This window comes from Australozyma saopauloensis, chromosome 1 (genome assembly GCF_035610405.1).
Source record: "Australozyma saopauloensis chromosome 1, complete sequence".
Lineage (NCBI taxonomy): Eukaryota > Fungi > Ascomycota > Pichiomycetes > Serinales > Metschnikowiaceae > Australozyma > Australozyma saopauloensis.
In genome coordinates, this window is record NC_086131.1 from 1,457,014 (window position 1) to 1,479,442 (window position 22,429).

Sequence of the window (22,429 nt, forward strand, 5' to 3'; positions counted from 1 at the left end):
GGTTGGCGAGAATTTGAAAAGAAAGGAGAAAATTTTGGGAAATTGGGGTCAATTGTGGATTTGGAATTTTTGTTTCTTTTTTTTTGGGCGCTTTTCCCGCAATTTTCGTCGACTGGTAGACCCTGCCCATCTCCCAATTGTGGCTCCACATACAGGACCTTACCCCATACTTCGGTCAGTCCAGTTCGGTCAGTTCGGTCAGTAGTAACACCACCCACCATTCGGTTGCATAGTGCACTATATAGGCTATATATATTGTAAGGGCTCGTCATTTACCTGAACCAGGGCTCATAATTATCATTGACCAGGGCTCATAACTCGAAAAGTATATAATCCCCTCTTCCCCCGCGTTATCAATTTCACCAACCCTCACTTTACAACACTCCAATGGACGAACGAAAGACAATCCTCTTCTTGACAGGCGCCACCGTCACCTTCAAGCCACTCCTAAACCACGTAGTCACGCCCAAGTTTCTCCGGTTCCTCAAGGTCGAGGGCTTCTCCAGGATAATAATTCAGTACGGAAACGAAAAGGATGCGGAAGGGAACAGTACCAGCAAGCACTATTTCAGTCAATTGTTGGCCGAGCACAATGTCATGGAAACGTTGGATTTGGACGTGTTGAACGAAACCAACGATAAGTCCATCACTACGCTAGGTAATCTCTCGTTGAAGATCGAAGCATTTGGTTTTTCCGACGATATCAACGGCCATATTCGTAGAGCGGATCTTGTTGTGTCGCATGGCGGCACAGGCTCGATTATGGATGCGTTGAGACTCAAAAAACCTCTCTTGGTGGTCACCAATGATCTGCTCATGGAGGACCATCAAAAGGAGATCGCAGGCCAGTTGGAGCACGAGGGCCACTTGCGGGCCTTGTCGAACAGACAGCTTCCAGGAGGCACGTTGGAAGAGTTGATCAAGTTGTTTGTACAGGGAAAGTTGAAGTTCACCGAGCTTCCAGAGCCTCCAAAGGGTGTCTTGCAGGAAATCGTGAACGAACTAACAGCCTGATATCCCAATTGTTGAAGTTTAATGGCGATTGGTATATCTTATTCAACAGCGCTCAGATCTGGAACCGTTTACTGGTCGGTATCCTCAAACAACACTTCACTTTACTTCAGAGAATCAAAACGAAAAAATAAGCATTCGAAAGGTTGTGTTACAAAGACAGTGGACTCAGACAGCTTTCGTGCTGAGGTTGAATAATCATAAGAAGACAGACTGCCACAGGCCCATCGTTAAGTCTATACCATTCATCATGGACAGACTGATGGTAAAAAATCCACAGAAAAGAATTCCTGATTTTACTGGCATACGATGGAGTTGACGAATATTGTTCCATCTCTTATTTACCCTAACATCAACCAGACTAAAGAAAACGAACGAATACCCAAGAAATTGTCACACAAAAAAAGCAGCAACATAACAATTCGAGGAACTCCTGCAAAATATCTATTTTTGTAATTCTCCTGAAATTCACTCTTGTTCATTTGTACAATCTGCCTTCCCCGGATTCTAGATCCAGCACACAGTACCATCTACAATTCCATCGAGTAAACTACTCCTAAGAAAGACCACAACACCACCATCCACAGGTCCGGGCTCATAATCCTTGAAATATAAAAGAACCCACGATCCCACTTTGCAAATCCCACCGAAAATCCTCTCTCTCCCATTGTTCAGTTCCTCAAAATGTACCCATACAGAAACCAAATACAACCCCGCCGCCGAAAAAGACAGCTCTTCAACAAAGACATAGAAAACCTCCTCTATGCCATGGGTGACGGCCCTGTTTCTCTAGAATCCACCGTTGCCTGTTTGGAAGACTGTTTGGTGGACTACTTGACAGACCTAGCACATGAAGCACTTCGATACGCCAAATCTCAGGGCAGGTCGCGTGTAAAGATCGACGATCTTCCGTTTGCGTTGCGCCACGACCCCATGAAGTTGGGCCGGATGAATTACATGCGTGACCAACTCATTAAGATTGAAAAGGCCAAGAAGATGTACGATACAAATAACGTCAATGAAAAGGAGCTTTTTGCGGATGACGACGATGAAGGTGACGACGAGGATGGAGAAGAGCGTGCGAAAAAGACGGCGAAGAAGCCAAAGAAGAAGAAGCCGAAGAAGGGTATAGTGTCTTTTGACGATTCCGGCAGCGAGTAGACAACCAATACAATGATGATAATGTATTCCTTCATGATTATGATTTAAATCAAATTACTGTAATCCATGTAATTGCTTATTTAATTAATTGTCCTTCCCATATAGGTAGGATATGAGAGTCTATTTCAACTCTCACCAGAAGTACTCTTATATATCAATGCTCATCCTCACCCGGAATGTTTTCCACAGCGGTTCCACGTACATACTTTTCCTTCTTAATCTGCTCTGTGATTTTAGTCAACAGCACTTGCAACATGGCATACGAACGCACTGCGACAATAGCCACCGTTACAAAGACTCGAGTATAGATGAACGTGGTTTCAGGAATTTCCACACGTTTGTATCTGGCAAATCCCTCGAGTGCCATCAATAACACAAGATAAATCAAACACTCATTCTGTATGTAAAATGGCCTGTACTTGAAGACGTTTTCCTGCTGATTGATCACATTTGGAATCATTCTGAAGGAAAACACAAACGGGAAAAACGTTCCGGGAAGCGCAGCCACCTGGAGTGCTAGTCCAATCCATGTTGGATTGATCTGTGCGGGTGCATCTTTGGTGGCAAGCAGCCAGAATCTCAGCCCGAAGAAATACTGCTCTAGCTGAGGAATGAAAAAGACATGAAGAATCATGAAAATGGCAGCGTTTGACGTGAAGAGGACAAAAGCACTGCCCAAATAGGACCAAACTGCTAAGAGTTCCGCTGGTGGGGCGCGAAGTGGTGCAACAATGGCTGCAATCCCGCCAGGCCCGTTATTGTTGGGTGTAGGAGGTCTCTCGTAATATGCAACAATAGAAAGCAAGATACGAAGACCGAAAAGCACAGATCTCATGTTTGCAAATCGGAAGTCATGTTCTTCGATGGGTATGGGCAGCATCTTAATGGCCTTGAATACTGTCAAGTCAATGATGGCTCCCAAGATTACAGCAGCTATGAACACGCAAACAGCAAGAAGAGCAGCAAACAAACACACTCCGCAAATTAAATAGAAGCAGCGGAGCCTGAGATTTGGCGGACTGTATACCACGGCGTATGAATCTTCGTAGGTGATGTCTGCATCCCACCAATCTTGGTCTTCGTCGTCGTTCTCTGCTTTCAGCTTATTTGAACCCTCAACGGCAATAGGATGGTCTGATTTCGTCACTGGAAGAAACATCAGTTTGAGGAATGAACGCGAATTGTCATCACTGCTTGGGGCCCTAATGTAAGTTCCATCAGGCACGAAACATGCAATCACTGTTGGATCAGCCTTGAAAGTCGCTTGTGCCTCTGAATAGCTCATAGGCTTGGTGTAATCAGGAACCCCGAGCTCCAAAATTCTATAGAACAAGTTCCGGTAGACCACATATCCTCTTTCTTGAGGCACAGGAGTGTCGAGAATGAAGTGAGACAAGCGAAGTTTGTGAGATAAAACAGCAAAAGATCTTTTCCAAAATCTTTGGCAGGGCCCCACGATCACCTCACGGTCATGAATGATACTATAAAGAATTGCTTTCAGAGCCAAAACACCTATAACACCAGGGAACTGGATTGGGAACAAGGCGCCCTGTTCGGCTGCAGTAGGAGAGTTCACCAAGAATCTAAGCGACCAGGTGACTGCTCCAATTCCTCCAAGAATCAATGTCAGATACACTCTGGCGCTGAGAAGAATGCGCAGGATCTGAAGCTTCATTGGCTTCACGACAGCATCATGGATCAAACGTGCGTTTGGATCCTCGGGGCTTTTGATGAAGTAAAGTACACCAGGTCTTAAGATCTTGCTTCTTATCATGCTCACGAACAAAGCTATGAAGAACATGTAGCATGTTCCTGCAAGCCAGTACAGAAGAACTCTGAAGTAGTTATTGAACCCAAGCTCCTTCGACGTGGTGAGTAGCAAGTAATAATCCTTCTGAGCGCCGTTTTGAACAATGAACTGATCAATAAATAATGGCGCGAGACAGATATCGAGGAGAAATCCACAATAAATTGGGAAAAGCACTATTTCAATTCCGAAAATAGCAAACACCTTAGCAGTGGCCACAATTCTGAAAAGAACCTTGTAAATCTTCCGAGATGTGCCGACCACAGGCTTTTCGCGGCTTACTAAGTTTTTCATATAGCCATTCACAGCATTACAAATGAAGACCCACCCAATCCCCAAGTAAACGCATCTTTCAGTCAGAGATGGGGGGCTTGTGCGGCTTGTGCTTGTTGCGTTGAGAACTGCATCAAAAAGAGGCTTGAAAATGACTGCGTTCGCCAAATTGCTAACCAGAGCCAAGAAGGGGAATTTTGCACCCAATGCGGAACCCAAAGCTTCAAACTTGTCGCGCATATACTCCAATAAGGGGATCAAAGGAACCAAAGAGGTGAAAATGGCGCGGAAGCTCTTGGCTGCGAATACGTAGATGTAGAAGAACATGTTTCCGATAGTATGAGGAACAAGATAGGCACTGAACAAAAAGAGAACAATGATAAAGTCTGCGAGAATCATGAGCTGGATCGGGGTGATCAAGTTGAAGCGGAAACCAAGCAACTCGAAGATGTTCTCATTGGCGGCCTCAGCGGCCATCATTTCATCTTCGACAAGGTTTTGACGCCTTTCAAGCTCCTCTGCTGTTTCATCCTCCAACACATCAGGATTGATCGCATCTGGCAATCGAAAGTTTCGTGGCTGAGGAACGTCTTCAATAGGATGTACATCATTGTTGTGACGATGGTCCTGCTGGTGAGGACGGCGGCCAGGCTCATCATGTAGGTTGAGTTCCTCTCCGTCAGTATCGGAGTCAATTTCACTCTCGCTTTCGCTGCCCTCTTCGTGAACATAGTCCTGGTCGGCTTCATCATCCTCGGGAAGATTATTCAGGGCAATGGTCTGTAGTTGTTCAGGTGCTTCTTGGGTCAAATTGAGGGTGTTTTCGGTCTCGTACGGATCTCTGTTCATAGTCTCAATATTCCCACGATCATAGAAAGCAGCGTTAATCAAATCGCCATACTCGTTCCGCTCCAATGCTCGATGAAGGGGCGAGTCGTTGGCGCGATGATTCGCCTGGAACTGGCGTAGATCCTCAATTGCTCTGTTAAGCGAAGACTCATCAGGCCTAGGATTGGGAGCAGGATTTGCGGCAGCGGCGGCAGCAGCAGCATTATTATTGGCCGCTTGTGGATTTTCTACGTTCGTGTTGGTATCATCACCAGCACCGGCTTGACGAGGAAGATGGTTCTCGCGCATCAGCCCAAGCAAATCAGCCAACTTTGTACGAGGCTCACGGCCGATCTGGCGCAAAAGCAGCTTTGTGTAGCCCTCCTCACGGACCACCCACTCGTGCTCAATGAATACTACAAAAAGCACAAGAACGAAGACCAATACCTGGAACAGGCCAGGAAGATACGTATCATAGAAAAAGGTCTCGACTTTGTCATACAAGGTGGCGTTTTCAGTCGATAGGTCGGCGCCGCTGCGAGCGTGTGTTGTGTACGCTCCATATAGAAGAACGTGTCTTGCAGTGAACTTCGGCACCGGCATTTTCCCATCGACGGCATACGTGAACAAGCGGCCCATAAACTTCCAGAAAAGAGGAATCTGTGCCACACATAGAGCAAAGAAAATGAACGAAAGGGTGCGGAAACAGGTCTTCCCGACCAGTGCCACGATTCTATGAACAACTTCTCCTAGCGGCATCTGTGATGGCATATTGGCATCGTAAATGACCCGGAAACGGTAGGGCGTGTCGCAAATATCACACTTTTTGTCTTTTTTGCTCTGGTGGCTGAGCCACTCCATCAAACAGTCTTGGTGGATGTATTTAATAGAACCCCGACATTTGCACGGATGGAGCAACGGCTGGCTGGGCGTGCTCTCACCACGGCAGATTCTGCATGTGTTTTCGTCGGTCATGACGTTGTATCTATATAAGTTTAACTATCAGCCGGGTATGTGGATGTGTATGTTTGTGGGATTAGAAATCCGAACAGAACGACGAATAAAGAGGTTTGAACCGGAGAAAAGCGCTCAAAGTAAATTTACCAAAAGAAACGAAAAGTATCTCACAGTTTTCTGTCACAGAACTCCCGATATGAACGGAAATCAGGCGATATTTCGAAAGATGTAAACGCCGAAACAAACAGGCCAAAACAGGTCCAATTCAGCCGCTTCAAAAACGAGCAGGTCCGGTTTTCAGTGGGGAACACGGCGGTAACGTTTTTGTGTAAAGAAAGTGCCTCGTGGCTGCGCAGTGGCGAACTATAGAAGAACTAGTGGTTCTAGTGAGCGATAATATGGGGTAAATTGTTGTGTGTTGGGCATGTTAGAGCATGAACCGAAATTTCGGAAAATGGAAAATAAACGAAGAGTGTAATTATTTTGGGCTTTTTAATTTTATAAGGATCGAAAATTTGTTGTAATTCGATGGGAAGTCGTTCCATTGTCTTATTAATTCGAGATCTGAAGCAGTGCTTTAAAATCTTTCCAGAAACAAGATCAATTAGTATGGACTTTTGTTTCTACAGTATACACATCAAATATCTTTTATTTTAAAACGCTTACGATTGTTCGATTCTCAAATCGATAGAAGACTCTGGTGCATCCTTCACCACGAAATCCTCAACAACAATGTCATCCACCAAGACATCCTCAACGACAACCTCTTGGCCCTGTGGAACCTCAGCAGAAGCGGCGGCAGCGTCGGCGTCAGCACCGTCAACAGCAGGTTCTTCAGAGGAGCCGGTGGCCTCGTCGTACATCTCGCCCAGAGGAATCACCTCTGGAACGACTACATTTCCGTTCTCATCGACGTCAAATTGGCCGGCGTGAGTCTCGGCTGGAGGTGGGCTTTCCAAAACCTCGTCTTGGCTGTGTGGAGCATCCTTTTGTGGTTTGAGATCAACCGGTTGTACCGAAGAAGCAGCCTCAACAATGACGCTGGTGTCTGCAGCGGAGGCAGCCTCAGCAGAGCTGAAGTCCGAAGGCTCGTAGAACTCGTACTCCAGGAGCTTGTCAAAGAAGTTGTTGCAGTCGTAGTCCCAACCGTTGACCAACTTGCTAGTAAGACATTGCGACTTTGTCCATTGAGTTCCAGCAACCAATGGGGCATAGTAGCTGTAGGCAAAACACGACAACGCCGTGAAGGCGGCAACAGCAACAAACGCTTGTCTTCTGAATCTGGCACAGCTGCCCACCAAAAGTTCGAAAACGTGGCCAAGACCCAAGATAGCGAAATACTGCGATGGCAAGTAGTGGTGCAAGAACAATTGACGGCCCATGATGAAGAATGGGAAGTAGTGGGCAGCCCAACCGAGGAAGTAGGAGAACATCTGGTAGTTGAAGTTGAAAGCACCTTTTGTGGTGCGGATCTCGCGGCCGGATTGCCATTTGAGCAAGCTGATGGCAATGTGAACCATGAATCCCAACAAAGCAGCAGTGGCGGTCCACCAAACCACAGGGTTACCAAGGAAGTAAATCTGAGTGTGGTGTTTGTGCCAGTAGTTAATACCGCGCATCAAAAGAGGCCATTCGTAAGGCAGCGATTGCCAGTTGTGGTGAGAAGTCAAGCCTTGGTTGACCTCCCACATGACCTTGTGAGACTCCAAGAATTTCTGGAAGAAGGTGAGCTTAGGGTAGCTGACGCGTTCAGTACCGTTGTACATGGAGTTACGGCTGCTCTCGATGTACCAGTGGGTGTACGATCTAGTACCTTGAGAGGCAGCAGTGACTTCTTGTTGTTCAAAACCCCACTCAGGCAACTTGACCTCACTGGAGAACAAGTAGAGACCGCTCATGGCGTGTCTCAATCTGAAAACGGTCTCGATGGCTCTGACCTCCTCTTGGGCATGTTTAGGGGTTTTGTGTTTGACAACCTCGACGATCCAATCGTCGTTGGCGTCACCCTCGAAACCTTCGTGTCCGTAACAGGTCACTTCCTTTTGCCAGTCACGGTCAGAGACAGGAGCCTTCTCGTCGTGGGAGTGCAATCTTCTGTCGGTGCCTACGTGTCTCAATCTGATCTTGGTGTCGTGGGTAATTGGAACGAAGTGGTCAGGGATCGAGAAGTTGTATGGCTCAACAATCCAATCGTTGTTAGCGTCCAAGTGAGGGTACAAGGTGATTTGTTGCTGCTTGGAGCCCTCAGGGTAGAAGTGCTCGTGAGAGTGCAAGTAGCCGCCTCTAGTTTGCATGTGACGAATAGAGATGATGGAGCCGTAACCGATAGGAGCCTCGGTGTCAGTAGGGATAGGCGAGCCCTCCAAGCCAGCCTTGAAAGCGCTGGAGAAGAAACTGGAGTCTGGGGTGTCTTGAGAGAGGAGAAGGAAGTGGATGTAGAACATGACCATGTACAACACAGCAGGGACCACCAAGAGGAAAGAGGCTCTGAAAAAAGCGTTCTTGACGATGTTGCTGGCCTTGGCCTTCAAGTTACCGATCTGCAACCACATGTGGAGCAAACACAACGCGCCGACCCAGGCCACGGTGAAAAGACCGACCCATTTCGAGGACAAGGCCAACCCCAAGGAGATGGCACACGAGAGAAGCGAGCGGAACCAGTCTACGGAGAACTCCTGCTGGGCCTCGAACTTCTTGAACGCGTACACGGCGGCGGCAATGAAGAAGATCAAGGGCGCATCCAACAATATATATCTACTGATAGTTACAAACGAGTTCTCCACCAAAAGACACGCGGAGGTGAGGAACGCAATGGTGGGGCGGATGCCCGACAGACGCAACGTCAAGTAGCACAAAAGCACGGTCAAGGAGCCCAACACCGCGGGGAACAACCGCATCAACACATAGGGCACGTCCGCGGGATACACGTCGCCAATGTTCTCGAAATCGAAGTTGCCCGTGAAACCGCCGAGGCTCGACACAGCCGCAAAGAGCATCTTGGCGAGCGGCGGATGCACGTCCATGAAAAAGGTGCCCACCACGTACTTCTTAGCGAACTTTCCAAAGTGGACCTCGTCAAATACGACCGAGTTGGGGTGCGCCAAGTCGCTCATCCGCAAGTACATACATCCGAGCGCCAACAAAAACAACAACGGCCAATCGCCTTTGCCCAATCTGCGGGCCGCAGTGACTTTTGGCGGAACGGCGGTTACGAGGTAGGGTCTGTTCTGGGGGCCCGTTTCGAAGACCGGTTCGGCCACGACGTCCGAGTCGAAAAAGTGGGGCTTGTCTTTGGCGGGAGAGACGCCCGGCTTTGTCTTTTTGGCCATTGGCGGAGGAGTTGGGGAGGAGGATTTGGGGGTTGGTGGAGTGGAAAGAAGTTACGTGTTAGCGTGGTTGTGCGTGGCTGTGTGCAGGAGGCGCGTTTTGGAGATTTGGTAGGAGGGATGTGTTAAGACGGTGATTTATTATATTGTGAGGGAGATTTGGCACTTTTGTTCTTTTTGAAAGTTTTCATTGTTATTCTGTTCGGTATTTTATTATTTCTGTTTTTGTTTTGTTATTGTTTTTGTTTCTTGCTGGGTTGTTGTTGGTGTTGTTATTGGTGGTAGGTATGGGGGTGAGCGTAGTGTATACTGGCTACAATTTGCAGCCAATATAGAGCTTTGGCGGAGGTTTCGGAGAGTAGGTACTTGAGTAGATATTTGAGGTGAAAACGGTGCAAGATTGGAATTTTGGAGAGTGATTTGTTTGTTGAACTTTTGCGTCTTCGCTTTTTTCAGGAATCCTGGGAGCCCGGGGACTTCACTTATAGGTACCGTATGTGGACTTGGGAATAGGAAGAGATTGAAAATAAGTTTCGGTTCCAAATCGCCCAAACTACAAGAATAAGGTTTAGTTCATTTAATTAATTGGGAGACACGGTGGATCCGAACTCGCTGCTGTACATGTACTCTGGCTGACTACATTCAACTTATACAAAGTATGGAAATGTTTATTTTCTATGAATCATTGGACATATTCATCTCACTAACTAGTGTTCATTCTTTTTCTAGGTCTCTTGCCTGGCTCCGTTCGAGTCCTTGGCGAACTCGTGCTCAGATACACGAATACATCCATTTTCAAGAACAGTTTCGACTTTCTTCCAATGTTCCTTTCACGTTTTCTATAATTTTTCCAATTTTCCTTCTATTACACCCGCTTTCGTTCGACTTCGCCCACTCTCTGTTTTGCTCATTTTGACAATTGACACCAAACACCATTGAAAACACCACTACCCAAACACATGCACAAACTGCCAAATTGGAATTTCATTCGCATACAAACAAAACTTCAGAAAAATAACTTCTCCAAGAACAAGAACCAGAAAAAAAACCATTCCGTACCCGTTCCCACTGTTATTCTTTCAGCGTCTTCTCTGCACTCCTACTCCATCTATCAAACTACACTTCCCACAATATGTGGCCCGCCGACCCGAAAATCGGCCCCCAATTGACATATGGTGTCTTTGGGAACGGTGTCGCCCTGCTGAATGACAATGCTTCACTGAAAGTGCTCGATTTCCCCAGATTGAGAGACCATGGCCCCAGACTTCACCTCATCGCAAACTCATCGCGAGTTTTGGCGGAGCCACAGCCCGCTTCATGCGAAAACGATGATATCAGCGTGTACAATGCGGCCCATAGACCCTTGGGTGAGGTTGGCGCCTCGGACGATGTGTTGGTTGGCCTAGCGTTGGAAGCTGAACCTTTCCGAAAGAAGGTGGGCCAAGATCCTACAATTGGCACGCTAGTGGGGGAGATTATGTTGGGAACAGGCGCCTACGCTGAGCCAGTAGTGGTCAATGGCAAAAAATTGCGTCCGAAGGCGAAGAATAATGTGGTCGATGTGAAGGCATTGGTGCGTGGCACAAGTGAAGGAGCAGTGAAGGTAACACCGCTCATACCGAAGAAAAAGAACCTTCTACATCTCGAAAACCCCGACCTCCTGAAAAAATGCATCGTAGATACCCTCAACGAAGATCTCCTGGCCACATACCAAGTTCTGTGGCCGATTCTTCAGATTGCAACTTGCTCCGAAAGCCGTCTCATTGCCGTGCGTGGCCAAACACGCTGCTGTTTTCTATATGTAGAATGGAATAACGATCCGGGCCAAAAAGGTGTTCAACTCAAATTCGCTTTCGAGATCCTCAATGAGGGCGCTGGCTGGGCTGATCTTATCTTTAGCAGCTGGCGCTTTGCCATGGTCGATATTTCAGGGAAGATCTCAATCTACGACTTCGATTGCGTTGGAGGAAACTGGAAGTATGAACACACTCGTCAAATCGAGCCGACGCTTTATGACCCGCTGGACTGGTCCCACTGGCTTCGTATTATTTGGCCCACTGATAGCACCTATATGCTTTTGTTCCGCCGCAGAGCAGCCTACTATGTCTCCTTGGAAAAAACAGCTAATGGCGAATCGACAGCTACCAAGTTGGTCTCGACTCATTCTTGGTCTTATTTTCAGGATGTGGCCATGGTTGGTTCGAATATCTTTCTTCTCACATCTAAGGAACTCATTTGGCTACAATCAACCGAGAGGGAGCCAATGAAACGGTTGCTCTCGTGGAAACATTTTCTCGATGATGCTGATCCCTCAACACGATTCAATGTCAGTCCACTCGGCGCCACCACATTTGCATTATCAGTCTACACAAAGGAGGTTCCTTTCGTAGTGACATACACATTTGGATTCGTTGATGAAAAACCATGCAGTGTCTATGATCCTTACGTACTCTACACCTCACAAGGCGAGGGCATTGCACATTTTGCTCTTCTAGAGTCGACCATCGGTGGTGGAAACGAAGGACCATTTGCGAATGGTTTCGAGATCACCACCGACTCGGGAGTCAATTTCGTGAGTTTCTGCGGGTCAGAAAAAAGAGGGTTTCGTCTGGTCGTATCCACAGTCGAAGCAAGTTCGCCAGCCGCTCCCACTTCCACAAAACCCGCCGCTTGGCCCAAAGTCTTCACCGAAAAAGAATTGGCGCGTATATACTCGCTCTTTTTTGGAAGAACTGACAGAGATCAATCGGAAAGTCAGCGTTCTACGGATACAGCCGAAAGACAAAAGTCGGATAGTAATAATGTAGGGGTGGTAATCCCTGACTCACAAGTCGAAGCGCCATCTAGCGAGGAAGCTTTGCCGCAAAACAAATCGATCAACGAACAGATCGATGTTGTCCAAAACTTTGCCTTTGAGCTCGGCTCTGAATTGAAAAGCGTCTTGGACATAGACCTTGAAGACCTCGATTATCCACAATACCATACACTTGCCTCTGTTGCCGAACGCATTCCAATGGATGTCACGGATCTCAGAGAGTTCGATTCAATGCTACAACAGTTAAGCGAATACTGCGAAGACCAGGGAGGGCGCCTTGATTTCAGTAGCACTGGCCTTCTAGTCCCAGAATCTGAATTGAGCCCGACTTCTTTGAGCTGCGAATATTTAGCAAGTGTCATGAAGGATTCAAATACCGAGTCGAGGTGGCGAGCCGCCGTGATCCTCGTTCTGTGTCTAGTGAAAGCACAGACCATGAAAATTGAAAGTCAACACGAGCAACTAATCGAGGAGGAGCTCAGAGGATGTTCCGAAGACCTCAAAGAAATATTCGACGAATGGCAGGTCCATTCGTCTCCTGAACAGATGAGTATTAGTCAAGCCGAGATGACTTCAACACCGCTGGCCACCCAATCCTCTCAATTACCAGTGAAATCCCAGAAATCTGCAAAGAAGGGACTTCTCCACCAGGCACTCACCCAGAATTCCCAAGCGCTCAAGCTCAAATCTTCTTCGCTGCCCTCTGTAGAAAAGGATAAAGCTCCCGATAATCGCGAGTCAAGCCAGAATTCCGAAATCCTATTTTTGTCTCAATTCGATTCTTCACAGGAAAGCCTTGGTGGATCTCAGCCCATGTCTTCTCAGAATTCTTCACAGTCTCAGACACTTGCCAGAGAAGGACCTAAAAGGAAGAAGAAAAAGAAGGGCGGCTTTGCATAAACGACATTCTTGTTTACATATTGTTCACATTGTGATCTTAAAATTCATTCGATAATTGTACGTGTAGTTTATTCCGACTTTAAGCAAGTCATGTATCTATTTACTTGGAAGGGTCTTCCTCGAAACGCAAGTCCCAGCCAATTTGGTCACCCAACTTGGGCAAGATCTTGGCGACAGATTGGACATCCTTGTCACCTCTACCAGAAACGTTTACGATAATGTGTTGGTCGGCAGACATCGTCTTTGCGAGCTCGACAGCTCCATGAATGGCATGAGAAGACTCCAAAGCAGGAATGATACCTTCCAATTGCGACAACAATCTGAAGCCTTCAAGAGCTTGTGCGTCGGTAGCAGCAATGAACTCAGCACGGCCAGTGCTCTTCCAGTAAGCAAGCTCGGGTCCGACACCTGGGTAGTCCAAACCAGCAGAAACAGAGTGGGTGTCGTGGATTTGACCGTCAGAGTCTTGCAAAACGTAGGTCTTGACACCGTGGAAAACACCAGGCACACCAGCGGTCAAAGTAGCAGAGTGCTTCTCGGTATCGATGCCATCACCACCGGCCTCGACACCCAACATCTTGACGGACAAGTCCTTCTCGAAAGGAGAGAACAAACCGGTAGAGTTGGAGCCACCACCAACACAGGCAACAACGGCGTCAGGCAAACGGCCGCCGTTCAACTCCTTGAATTGCTCCTTGGCCTCAGAGCCAATGACACACTGGAAGGTTCTCACCAAGGTTGGGTATGGGTGAGGACCGATGGCGGAACCAACGACGTAGTGAGTGGTCTCCAAGTGCGACACCCAGTATCTGAAAGCCTCCGAAGTGGCATCACGCAAAGTTTGGGTACCGTTTGTGACGGCAACAACCTTGGCGCCCAAAATTCGCATTCTGAAAACGTTCAAGGCTTGACGCTTGACATCCTCAGCGCCCATGAAGACACAACATTCCAAACCGAATTTGGCACAAGCAGTGGCAGTGGCCACACCGTGCTGGCCGGCACCGGTCTCGGCAATGATTCTCTTCTTGCCCAATCTGCGAGCAATCAAGACTTGGGCCAAGGCATTGTTGATCTTGTGGGAACCGGTGTGGTTCAAGTCTTCTCTCTTCAACCAGATCTGGGCACCGCCAGCGTGCTCGGTCAATCTCTCAGCCTTGTGCAAACTGGAAGGTCTTCCAATGTAGGAGTATAAGCTTCTGAAGTCGCTCCAGAACTCTGGGTCAGCAACAGCGCTCTCAAAGCCTCTCTCCAACTCGGCCAAACAGGTGTGCAAAGCCTCTGGGACGTACTGGCCACCAAAGTCTCCGAAACGAGGGTTGTATTTGCGCTCCTCCTCCAAAGTGACCTTGGAGTCGGCAGCCAAGCCGCTAGCGGTGTGGGCAACGAAAGCTGGAGGAGCAATGGGCTTGTAGTCGGCGCCCAAAATGGACTTGGCGAAATCGCGAGCGCACTCGCCTCTGGTGCCGGGCTGAGATTCACCCAAAACGGTGATGACCTTCGAGCCAATGACGACACCATCGGCGGCCTCACTCACGGTCAAGAAGTGGTCTCTGTTGGAAATACCAAAACCTACAGCCAAAGGCGTGTCGCCGGAGAACTTACGGACACGGTCACACAACTCGGCGATTCCGCTGGAGACCTCGGCCAAAGAGCCGGTGGTACCCATACGAGAAACGACATAAATGAACGAGTCGGCAATTTTAGACAAGACCTCCAAACGGGCGTCGGTGGTAGCAGGAGTCACGAGCGGAACGTACGAAAGACCGTACTTGGTGCAAGTGGAACGGAACTTGATGGCTTCTTCAGGAGGCAAGTCGACGATGATGAAACCACTGGCGCCAGCCTCAGCAGACTCGGCGATCAATCTCTCCTCGCCGTACTTCAAGAGTGGGTTGTAGTATCCCATGAAAATGATGGGCACGCTCACGCCGGCGGCTCTGGCCTGTCTCACAAGGTCCAAACACTTGGAAACAGTCACGCCGTTGTCCAAAGCAACGGTGGAAGCCACCTGAATGGTGGGACCTTCGGCCATAGGGTCAGAGAAGGGAATACCCAACTCAATGACATCAACACCACCTTCTTGCATACCGAGCAAGATGGGGACGGTGTCCTCGATGGTGGGGTAGCCGGCGGTGACGAAATTGACAAGGGCTCTTCTATTTTCGTCCTTGCATCTTTGGAAGGTGTCCTTCAATAATTGGGACATCGTGGGAGATAAGGGGGGAGGGAGGGGGGTTTATATAGTTTTTGGGTTATGAGCACTGGTTCTGTTGTGTTTTAGAGTGCTGATGTTCTAGACTTCGATTTTGGGGAAGGTGGATAAAGAACAGTGGTAGGTACTCAAAATGGCCGATCTGGAAATTTTCATCGCGCATATATAGCCTACATGCTATGAGTCAGTTCAGGGTAACCCCACGGATTCCCGGCCGAAAAAGAAATTCCGAAAAATGGAGAATGTAATGGGGAGCAAAACTAGACGATTTTGAAGTGAAAAATGATTACTGCTGTATTGGAGGTGGACTTGTTGTTTCTTATCGGTGTGCACAGCCGTGTCTCTGATAAGAGGTTGTGGAGTGATGGCGGGGCGAGTTTGGGAATAAGTGGGGTTGGTGTACAAGAAGGTGGAGGGGTTTAAATTTACATAAGCATTAATGGTAGTAAAGAGAGAGATTTTGATTAATTCCCCTTTCGATTGTTTTTTTGCTAGATAGTCTGATGGTGTGGATTAGGACCCAAAGGATATTGAGGAGAAATTCGGTAGAATGTTCAGTTGGAATTTCTTCAGTTTTCTTGGAATTTTCCGATTCCAAATGCACCGATTGTCATTAATGATCAATTTTTTATCGAAAACGTCTAGAAGTCCACGTCGGAAGGTATGATTTATGCAATCTGGTGGCTTCAAGTGACCAACGAGTAGACAATGAAAAAAGTTCGCAATAAACATTATGCCAACTAGGGATTTTGTTTGGAATGCTGAACCTCGATCGGTATCTGAATTAAGACAACCAAGTTGGCCTCTGTAGCTGTTACAGTGATAGAGCTGGGTCAATCATTTTTGGCTAGATGTGACGACAAATAGTTGCCCTTTGAACTAGATGTGTCAGACTATTCAGGAGCAAGTTGCATATAGTCTTATCCTTGTGAAGCTATCAAATCCAGTAGAACAGTAGACTAAGCTTCAAAGAGTAGAGCGAACAAGCAGCAATCAAGAAGCAATCAAGAAGCAATCAAGAAGCGCCCAAAGAAAACCCCAAAAAAACCCCAACAAATGCGCCCTAGGCCTTTCTAAATTCTATATACTTGGCCTTGTCACCTCATGTACCATCGGAAGCGTTAATCGTCCTATAAGAACTAGCACCGCCTCTACTTCGCTACACTGCTCCGTTTACGCTTGGGCGACGCCTGACTACGCCCAGGGTCTGGATCCTGACCCAACTTAATCTGTGCCAAGTTGATAATGGCCACGAGCCTATTGTACTTGACACAGTATTCCTTAATGGCCTGTTTAACGTTGGATGTTTCGTCTGCGAGCGCCGCGTAGTACTCGTGCTGGCTCTGGTTTTCGCCGATCGAGGCAAGCGCCTTGAGAAACAGCGCCATTCCGTTTCGGAGAAGGTTGATTTCCGTCTTGAGGTGGTCGATCTCGTTGTAGAGTGTTTCTGGCGCCACGCGGCCCAGCGTGATGTCGTCGATTTTGTATGCGGTGTCTGTGGATTCCATATTAGCTGGAAGTGGGTGTGATTTAGTTTAGTTTGTGGAGCCTAGGTTTGTAAGCTAGAATTGTGGTATGTTAATAGTGGACGAGGCTTTGTCGTGAAAATGTATGCAAATACACGTGGGTGAAGAATGAGTAGTGTCAATGGTACTGGGTTCCTTAGTTGATGTAGTGTCCTAAGTTGTAATCTAAGATTTGTAGTAACGATAGAAGAATAGAACTGATTGTAGCAGAAGTCAAGCAACAGTGGTAATCTTTGACGGGGTAGTAGTGGTATAAGTAGTAGCAATAGTATTGGTCGGATTAGTTGTACTAGTAGTGATAGTAGTAGTAATAGTGATAGTAGTAGTAGTAGTAGTAATAGTGATAGTGGTAGTAGTAGTAGTAGTACTGGTAGTAATAGTAGTAGTACTGGAAGTAGAGCAGTAGGAGTGAAAAATAGTAGAATATATCAATCAATCTAAAACGAAACCACAAATCAATAAAACCAAAATTGGAAAAAGTCATTTACTCCATTAATATAAATTCAAAAAAAAAAACTCACCATCTTTTATTCCAATATGTTATCGGTTCACCTTTACAAAACCTACATACACTCTCTGATCTGCTCCACACATATATCCATTCTGAATCTAGAATACTTTCTGCTGCCAGATCGTTAACAATCCGGGCCGAGTTCGTAACCTTCTCCTCCAACTCCTCTTTCTTTAAAAAGAATCTCTTCTACTCACGTTAGCTCTCTAGAACTTGTAGAATAGTACATACTATATCCATTCTAATCGTCAATATCTCGGAATTCTATAATGCCGCCAAAATCGCCTCTGGAACATCACGCAGATCACGATAATCAATCGAATAAACTCCAGCTGCGATGGTCTCGCTTCAAAACTAAGCCTCATAATCTGAACACTTTTGGTCTTGTTAGCAGAGGAGACACTGCGCTCCAGAAAAGCGCAGAGGCTCGGGCGCAGTATTTTGACGAGATCATCTCGTCCTTTAAACCGGCCTCCGTAGATGCAATTGAGTCTTCGTCGGCGCAGATTTCGCCGGAGATTACTCAAACGTTAAGAAAGCTCCGCACGTTGAGAGAGGCGCTTCTTAAACATAAACCGGATAATTTCACGAAAGGCGTTTTTCTATTTTCTATCCGTGTCGGTGCAACCGTGGGCCACTATCAAACGTATGTGGCTAGCATAATGTATCTACTCAATACTGCCTCTGACCTACTCACTGAATCTGAAAAGCTGGAAATTGTCGGGCTCTTGATATTGCATGTTTCGCATTGCAATCACGATAATAGCCGCGCTCTTCGATTGTTCCACGAGAACTTGAGCCCGTCCCAGGATATGCTCTTGTACAAAGTGCTCCTCGCTTGGGTCAACCAAGACTACTACACTTGGCTACGAATCTACAACAACGAGAATGACCCCGCGATCTATGCGGTCATGTCTCTTGGGGTCGAAAAAATGATGAAACACATGATCGAATGCATGTCTAGCTCATACTTCACCTATCCCAGGGCAAGCATCAAAGACACGATTCCACGAGGCATCTCATGGAATGACTTTAAGGAGCTGTACGCCGTGAAATGGACTGAGAAAGATGGGACAATTACAATCCGCTCACGAGGCGCCGCGGGAACAAAACTGTAGTCGAATTGTTGATTAAATGATTAGAATCTAATAATGCAGAAAGAATGGCCAACTCACGCATGCACCAGCAGTCTTTGGCCGAAAATGGTTCTGCTGGAAAGATACGAGTCCGCGAAGTTGAATATAAAGACCACAACAAGAGCCACTATGGCCACTGCCAGGCTCATTCTGAACACCAGCTCGTAGCAGTGCTTACCCAACAAACATAGATGCAGCCCGAACTCCGTCGTGAATGAATTGAAATCGTATATGACACCAAACAAGGTGGTGAAAAGATTACTGGGTATCAACGGCGCCAACCCTAAAAGTCCCCAGTTCCTAGAAAAATCTTCAATGCCAAATACATCACCAACTATGATCGGTAGAATACAAAAGGTGAACCCGTACATGGAACCGGAGAGAACGGAGACGTACTTCAATTTGTGATAGTCGGAAATAGAGTGGGCCATGAATTGGGCAATGGTAAATCCAACTCCAGGAATAAAGAGAAGCCAGCTCCGTGGTTTGCGGAGCTTCTGGCGCACAAAGTCGCCAAGGAACCCGGCGATGAGTCTTCCGCTACAGTTCGCAAACGATAGAATGGCTACCTGGAACAGCTGCTCATTCTGAAGAAATGGCTCGATTTCCGGAAAGCGTTCGAGATCGCCGGCGACATCGTATTGGGATGCGATGAGCGCCTTGACCATGTAGCCTACTGAGTAAATGTACATTTGGCCAATGGATGCCATGGCCCCTGTAATAACGAAAAGAAGCCAAAACCGAGGGGACAATAGAAGCTGTGGCTCATGAGTGTGTCCTACGGTATCGTAGGCACTATTACGCCCTGGAGGTACGACAGGGCTTCCCATTGGTTTCAACTCTATTGGCTGCAACACCAGCACTACGCGGGGAGTAGCAGCAAGTCTTCTGGGCTCGCTCATGATGATCAACGGTGCGCAAACGGTGAAGATGACCGCTACCGACACCGGAAGAAAAAGCAAAAATCCCTGTGTGTCTCCCGCGTAGTACGACGAAGCCACCACCGAGTAGAACATGGCCAGGAGACCATACATGGCTGAAGGAAGCGCCGTGGCCATCCCGCGCTGTTGCGGGAACGTCACCGCGCAGCATTTGAGACAGACCAGAAACAAACATGTCAGGCCGCAGCCAGCCAAAAACAAGCAGGCTGCCAGCACAAACACGACTCCGTGCAGTGCGATGTATTGGGCACGGAGACCCAAATAGCCCACCAAGAGTCCTGCTGCACCCATGAATAGCGGGATACTATACCCCCTCTTATCGACCACCACGCCCGCAAACGGGCCCGTCAAAGCTACGGCAAGATTTCCAGCAAGCGCCACCACCGACGCGTTCGTCGCCGAATAGCCCAAACGCTGCGCCAACTGTGGACTATACGACGAATAGACATAGAGGGTACCACAGATAAGACCCATCAATGTGGATGAAACAAGCACCCCTAGTTTTCGAGAAAGGACCATGTCAGAGCATCAATGGATTTATATGGATATGGTGTGGTTAAATTTAATGCAAGAGACGATTCTACGGCTGTTGTGTGTTATTGTATTAGATAGGAAGCAGAAGTGTAACCGGCCAAGCGCAAAAGAACAGGAAAAAAGAACAGAGAAATTAACGAAAGTGGGGCGGCGGAAGTGCTCTTTATATATTGCTGGGTTTGTGTTTGGTCCTGCGTGGCGGCTTTTGGAGATGGCCTGGTAGTGTTTCTGTACTGTTAGGGTAGGTGACTAAAATTGTGTACCTGACTAGAAGAGAAGCACACAGGCATATGGTTTCAGAGGGGGAGGGGCATTCTGGTATGTGATTTTATGAATGGGAAAAAGTTTGGATTTTTGGGTGAAATTCAATTTAAGTCCCTACGTTCTTTGGTTTCTTTTTTTTTTTTTGTTTTTTTTCATCTTTGGCTGACATTGTTGCGTTTGTGTTATGAGGTCAAATCCAAGGTTTTCGAAAATTGAAAAGAAAAAGTGAATCGATTAATGGACCCAGCGGTTTCAAAAAAATTCCTGCTCTTTGTTTCTGAGTCCAGTGCAGGTTGTTCTTGATGGTGAAGTGTGAACCAGTGTCAATTTGGGTTCACAGATCCTTCGGGCCGCATAATCTGTCACCTTTTGACATCATACAATTAGAATAATTTTCTTTTTTTTGTTGAGTCGGCGCCGGTTTTTTGTTCGCTTACACCTGAGAAGCACCTACTTGGGATTTGTTTCTAGTCGGAAAATGGTAGACGATCAACAGATCAGTCCAGCTGTTCTTATTTTCACATCTCACAATTTTGATAAAATAGCGGCCAATTGAAATTAAACTACTCTAGATTAAAATTCGCTGTCAGCTAAATTGAATGTGTCTTCAGTATAATCAATGGTAGCGGTGTTCACCAATCAATTTCTTATAACCATTGGACCAAGACAAGTCCTTTCACTCTTAATTCTATCAAGTATCGCACTGATCAATCGTAGATATGTTTTCCTTTTTGCCTTCTTTTCATTTTCCCCTCGTCCCAAAAACTGTTCTTCCCAAAAGACGGAATCGCCAGGCCATCTCATCGCAGCCAAGAAAATCACTTCAAATTTCAGATCAAATAAAACGAAATAATTTTTGTTCCAATTTCTGCACCTATTTTCTTTCACAGCAATTCTTATGTCTACCCCGGATTTCGCAGCCAGGACTTTCCAGGAATGTACTTATAATTTCCACATAAACTGAGCAAAAATTGAGTTTGCGGTTTGGAAATTGGCAGTAGGTGGACACCGTCGTGGTATAAAAGTTGCTTCTGGTGCTGAGTTTCTTGTTGGTTGTGGAATACCGATCATTCTATCATTCTTCAAAGTCGGAATCTGAAAAACCACAAAAAGAACTCACTACACAATGATCCCGAAGCCTCTGAACCTTCGCGTAGCATTTTTCGGGTCAGACCACTTCAGTTTAGTATCATTGAAACGTCTCGTGCTGATGCATCAACAGTCTCCTGTAATTTCGTCGATTGATGTGTTTACACGGTCAATTAAACCGACTGGACGGAGCTTAAAGACGTATGTTGATGTTCCGATTGGTGATTTTGCGCAGAAGGCTGGCCTTCCGCTCTTTCGTGTGGACTCGGCGCAACAGATTACGCAGTTCTGTGATAGAAAGTACGATGTGGCCGTGGCGGTTTCTTTTGGGAAACTCATTCCGGGCTCGTTTCTCTCCTCGCTCCGCTATGGTGGTCTCAATGTCCATCCGTCTCTACTTCCTAAATTTAGTGGTTCTTCTCCCATTCAGTATGCCTTGATGAAGGATTGTAAAAGCACTGGTGTCACGGTGCAAACGTTGCATCCTACAAAATTCGATCATGGCGATATCCTTCGGCAGTCGTCCGCGATCGAAATCGGCCCTCATGAACCATTTTCCGAACTCAGAGATAGGCTAGCGGTGGTCGGCGCAGATCTCTTACAGAGTGTTCTTGATAGCGGCGATCTAGTACATCCGTCTGTAATTTCATCGCCGGAAACCTATTCGCTTGCTCCAAAAATTCCGGCAAGTCTTTCAGAAATAGACTGGACGACGATGACGAGTAGGCAGATTTGTCGTCTTGCAGACGCGCTTGGTCCTCTCTTCTCCTACAAAGCTGTTGATATTGTGAAAAAGAAGAAATCGATCGTTGAGCCGGCAAAGGTCATTCTAGATGAGTTCCTGGAATTGGAGTCGTATCAAGGTGAGCTGCCCCTCCACAACCCGGGCGACTTCTCTCTACTTGAGGACAAATTTGTCGTGAAAACTGTCAATTCTTTTGTCTCCATTGGAAAATTAAAGTATCAATGCTGTGGCTATGAGGATCCGAAAACATTTATGGTTCACCTCAAGCTGCGAGCAGGACCTACAAGTCACTCTTTTCAAGCTTCACCCAAAATGCTGGCCCTTAGAACTGGCAAATCTGGCCTGAATTAAGTTACGCTATCCAAAATCATCTTGCATATATCATCACATACA

General features: G+C 46.9%; 8 protein-coding genes across 8 annotated transcripts; 4 read left to right on the plus strand and 4 right to left on the minus strand.

Annotated features, from left to right (window-relative positions):
- Positions 1-387: 387 nt before the first annotated feature.
- PUMCH_000657 (uncharacterized protein) lies at positions 388-1,014 on the plus strand (the record flags this gene model as incomplete). The annotated part of the gene is made up of 1 exon (XM_063019733.1): positions 388-1,014. The coding sequence occupies one exon, from the start codon at positions 388-390 to the stop codon at positions 1,012-1,014; it is 627 nt and encodes a 208-aa protein (XP_062875803.1).
- A 681-nt stretch (positions 1,015-1,695) lies between these two features.
- On the plus strand, positions 1,696-2,172 carry PUMCH_000658 (uncharacterized protein; the record flags this gene model as incomplete). Its single annotated transcript, XM_063019734.1, has 1 exon — positions 1,696-2,172. One exon carries the CDS (start codon positions 1,696-1,698, stop codon positions 2,170-2,172), a length of 477 nt encoding a protein of 158 aa, XP_062875804.1.
- A 154-nt stretch (positions 2,173-2,326) lies between these two features.
- On the minus strand, positions 2,327-6,055 carry PUMCH_000659 (uncharacterized protein; the record flags this gene model as incomplete). The annotated part of the gene is made up of 1 exon (XM_063019735.1): positions 2,327-6,055. One exon carries the CDS (start codon positions 6,053-6,055, stop codon positions 2,327-2,329), a length of 3,729 nt encoding a protein of 1,242 aa, XP_062875805.1.
- Positions 6,056-6,699: 644 nt separating this feature from the next.
- PUMCH_000660 (uncharacterized protein) lies at positions 6,700-9,366 on the minus strand (the record flags this gene model as incomplete). The annotated part of the gene is made up of 1 exon (XM_063019736.1): positions 6,700-9,366. One exon carries the CDS (start codon positions 9,364-9,366, stop codon positions 6,700-6,702), a length of 2,667 nt encoding a protein of 888 aa, XP_062875806.1.
- Positions 9,367-10,495: 1,129 nt separating this feature from the next.
- PUMCH_000661 (uncharacterized protein) lies at positions 10,496-13,078 on the plus strand (the record flags this gene model as incomplete). Its single annotated transcript, XM_063019737.1, has 1 exon — positions 10,496-13,078. One exon carries the CDS (start codon positions 10,496-10,498, stop codon positions 13,076-13,078), a length of 2,583 nt encoding a protein of 860 aa, XP_062875807.1.
- Positions 13,079-13,178: 100 nt separating this feature from the next.
- Positions 13,179-15,284, minus strand: PUMCH_000662 (uncharacterized protein; the record flags this gene model as incomplete). The annotated part of the gene is made up of 1 exon (XM_063019738.1): positions 13,179-15,284. The coding sequence occupies one exon, from the start codon at positions 15,282-15,284 to the stop codon at positions 13,179-13,181; it is 2,106 nt and encodes a 701-aa protein (XP_062875808.1).
- A 3,214-nt stretch (positions 15,285-18,498) lies between these two features.
- PUMCH_000663 (uncharacterized protein) lies at positions 18,499-19,923 on the minus strand (the record flags this gene model as incomplete). The annotated part of the gene is made up of 1 exon (XM_063019739.1): positions 18,499-19,923. One exon carries the CDS (start codon positions 19,921-19,923, stop codon positions 18,499-18,501), a length of 1,425 nt encoding a protein of 474 aa, XP_062875809.1.
- Positions 19,924-21,328: 1,405 nt separating this feature from the next.
- On the plus strand, positions 21,329-22,387 carry PUMCH_000664 (uncharacterized protein; the record flags this gene model as incomplete). The annotated part of the gene is made up of 1 exon (XM_063019740.1): positions 21,329-22,387. The coding sequence occupies one exon, from the start codon at positions 21,329-21,331 to the stop codon at positions 22,385-22,387; it is 1,059 nt and encodes a 352-aa protein (XP_062875810.1).
- Between the last annotated feature and the right edge of the window lie 42 nt (positions 22,388-22,429).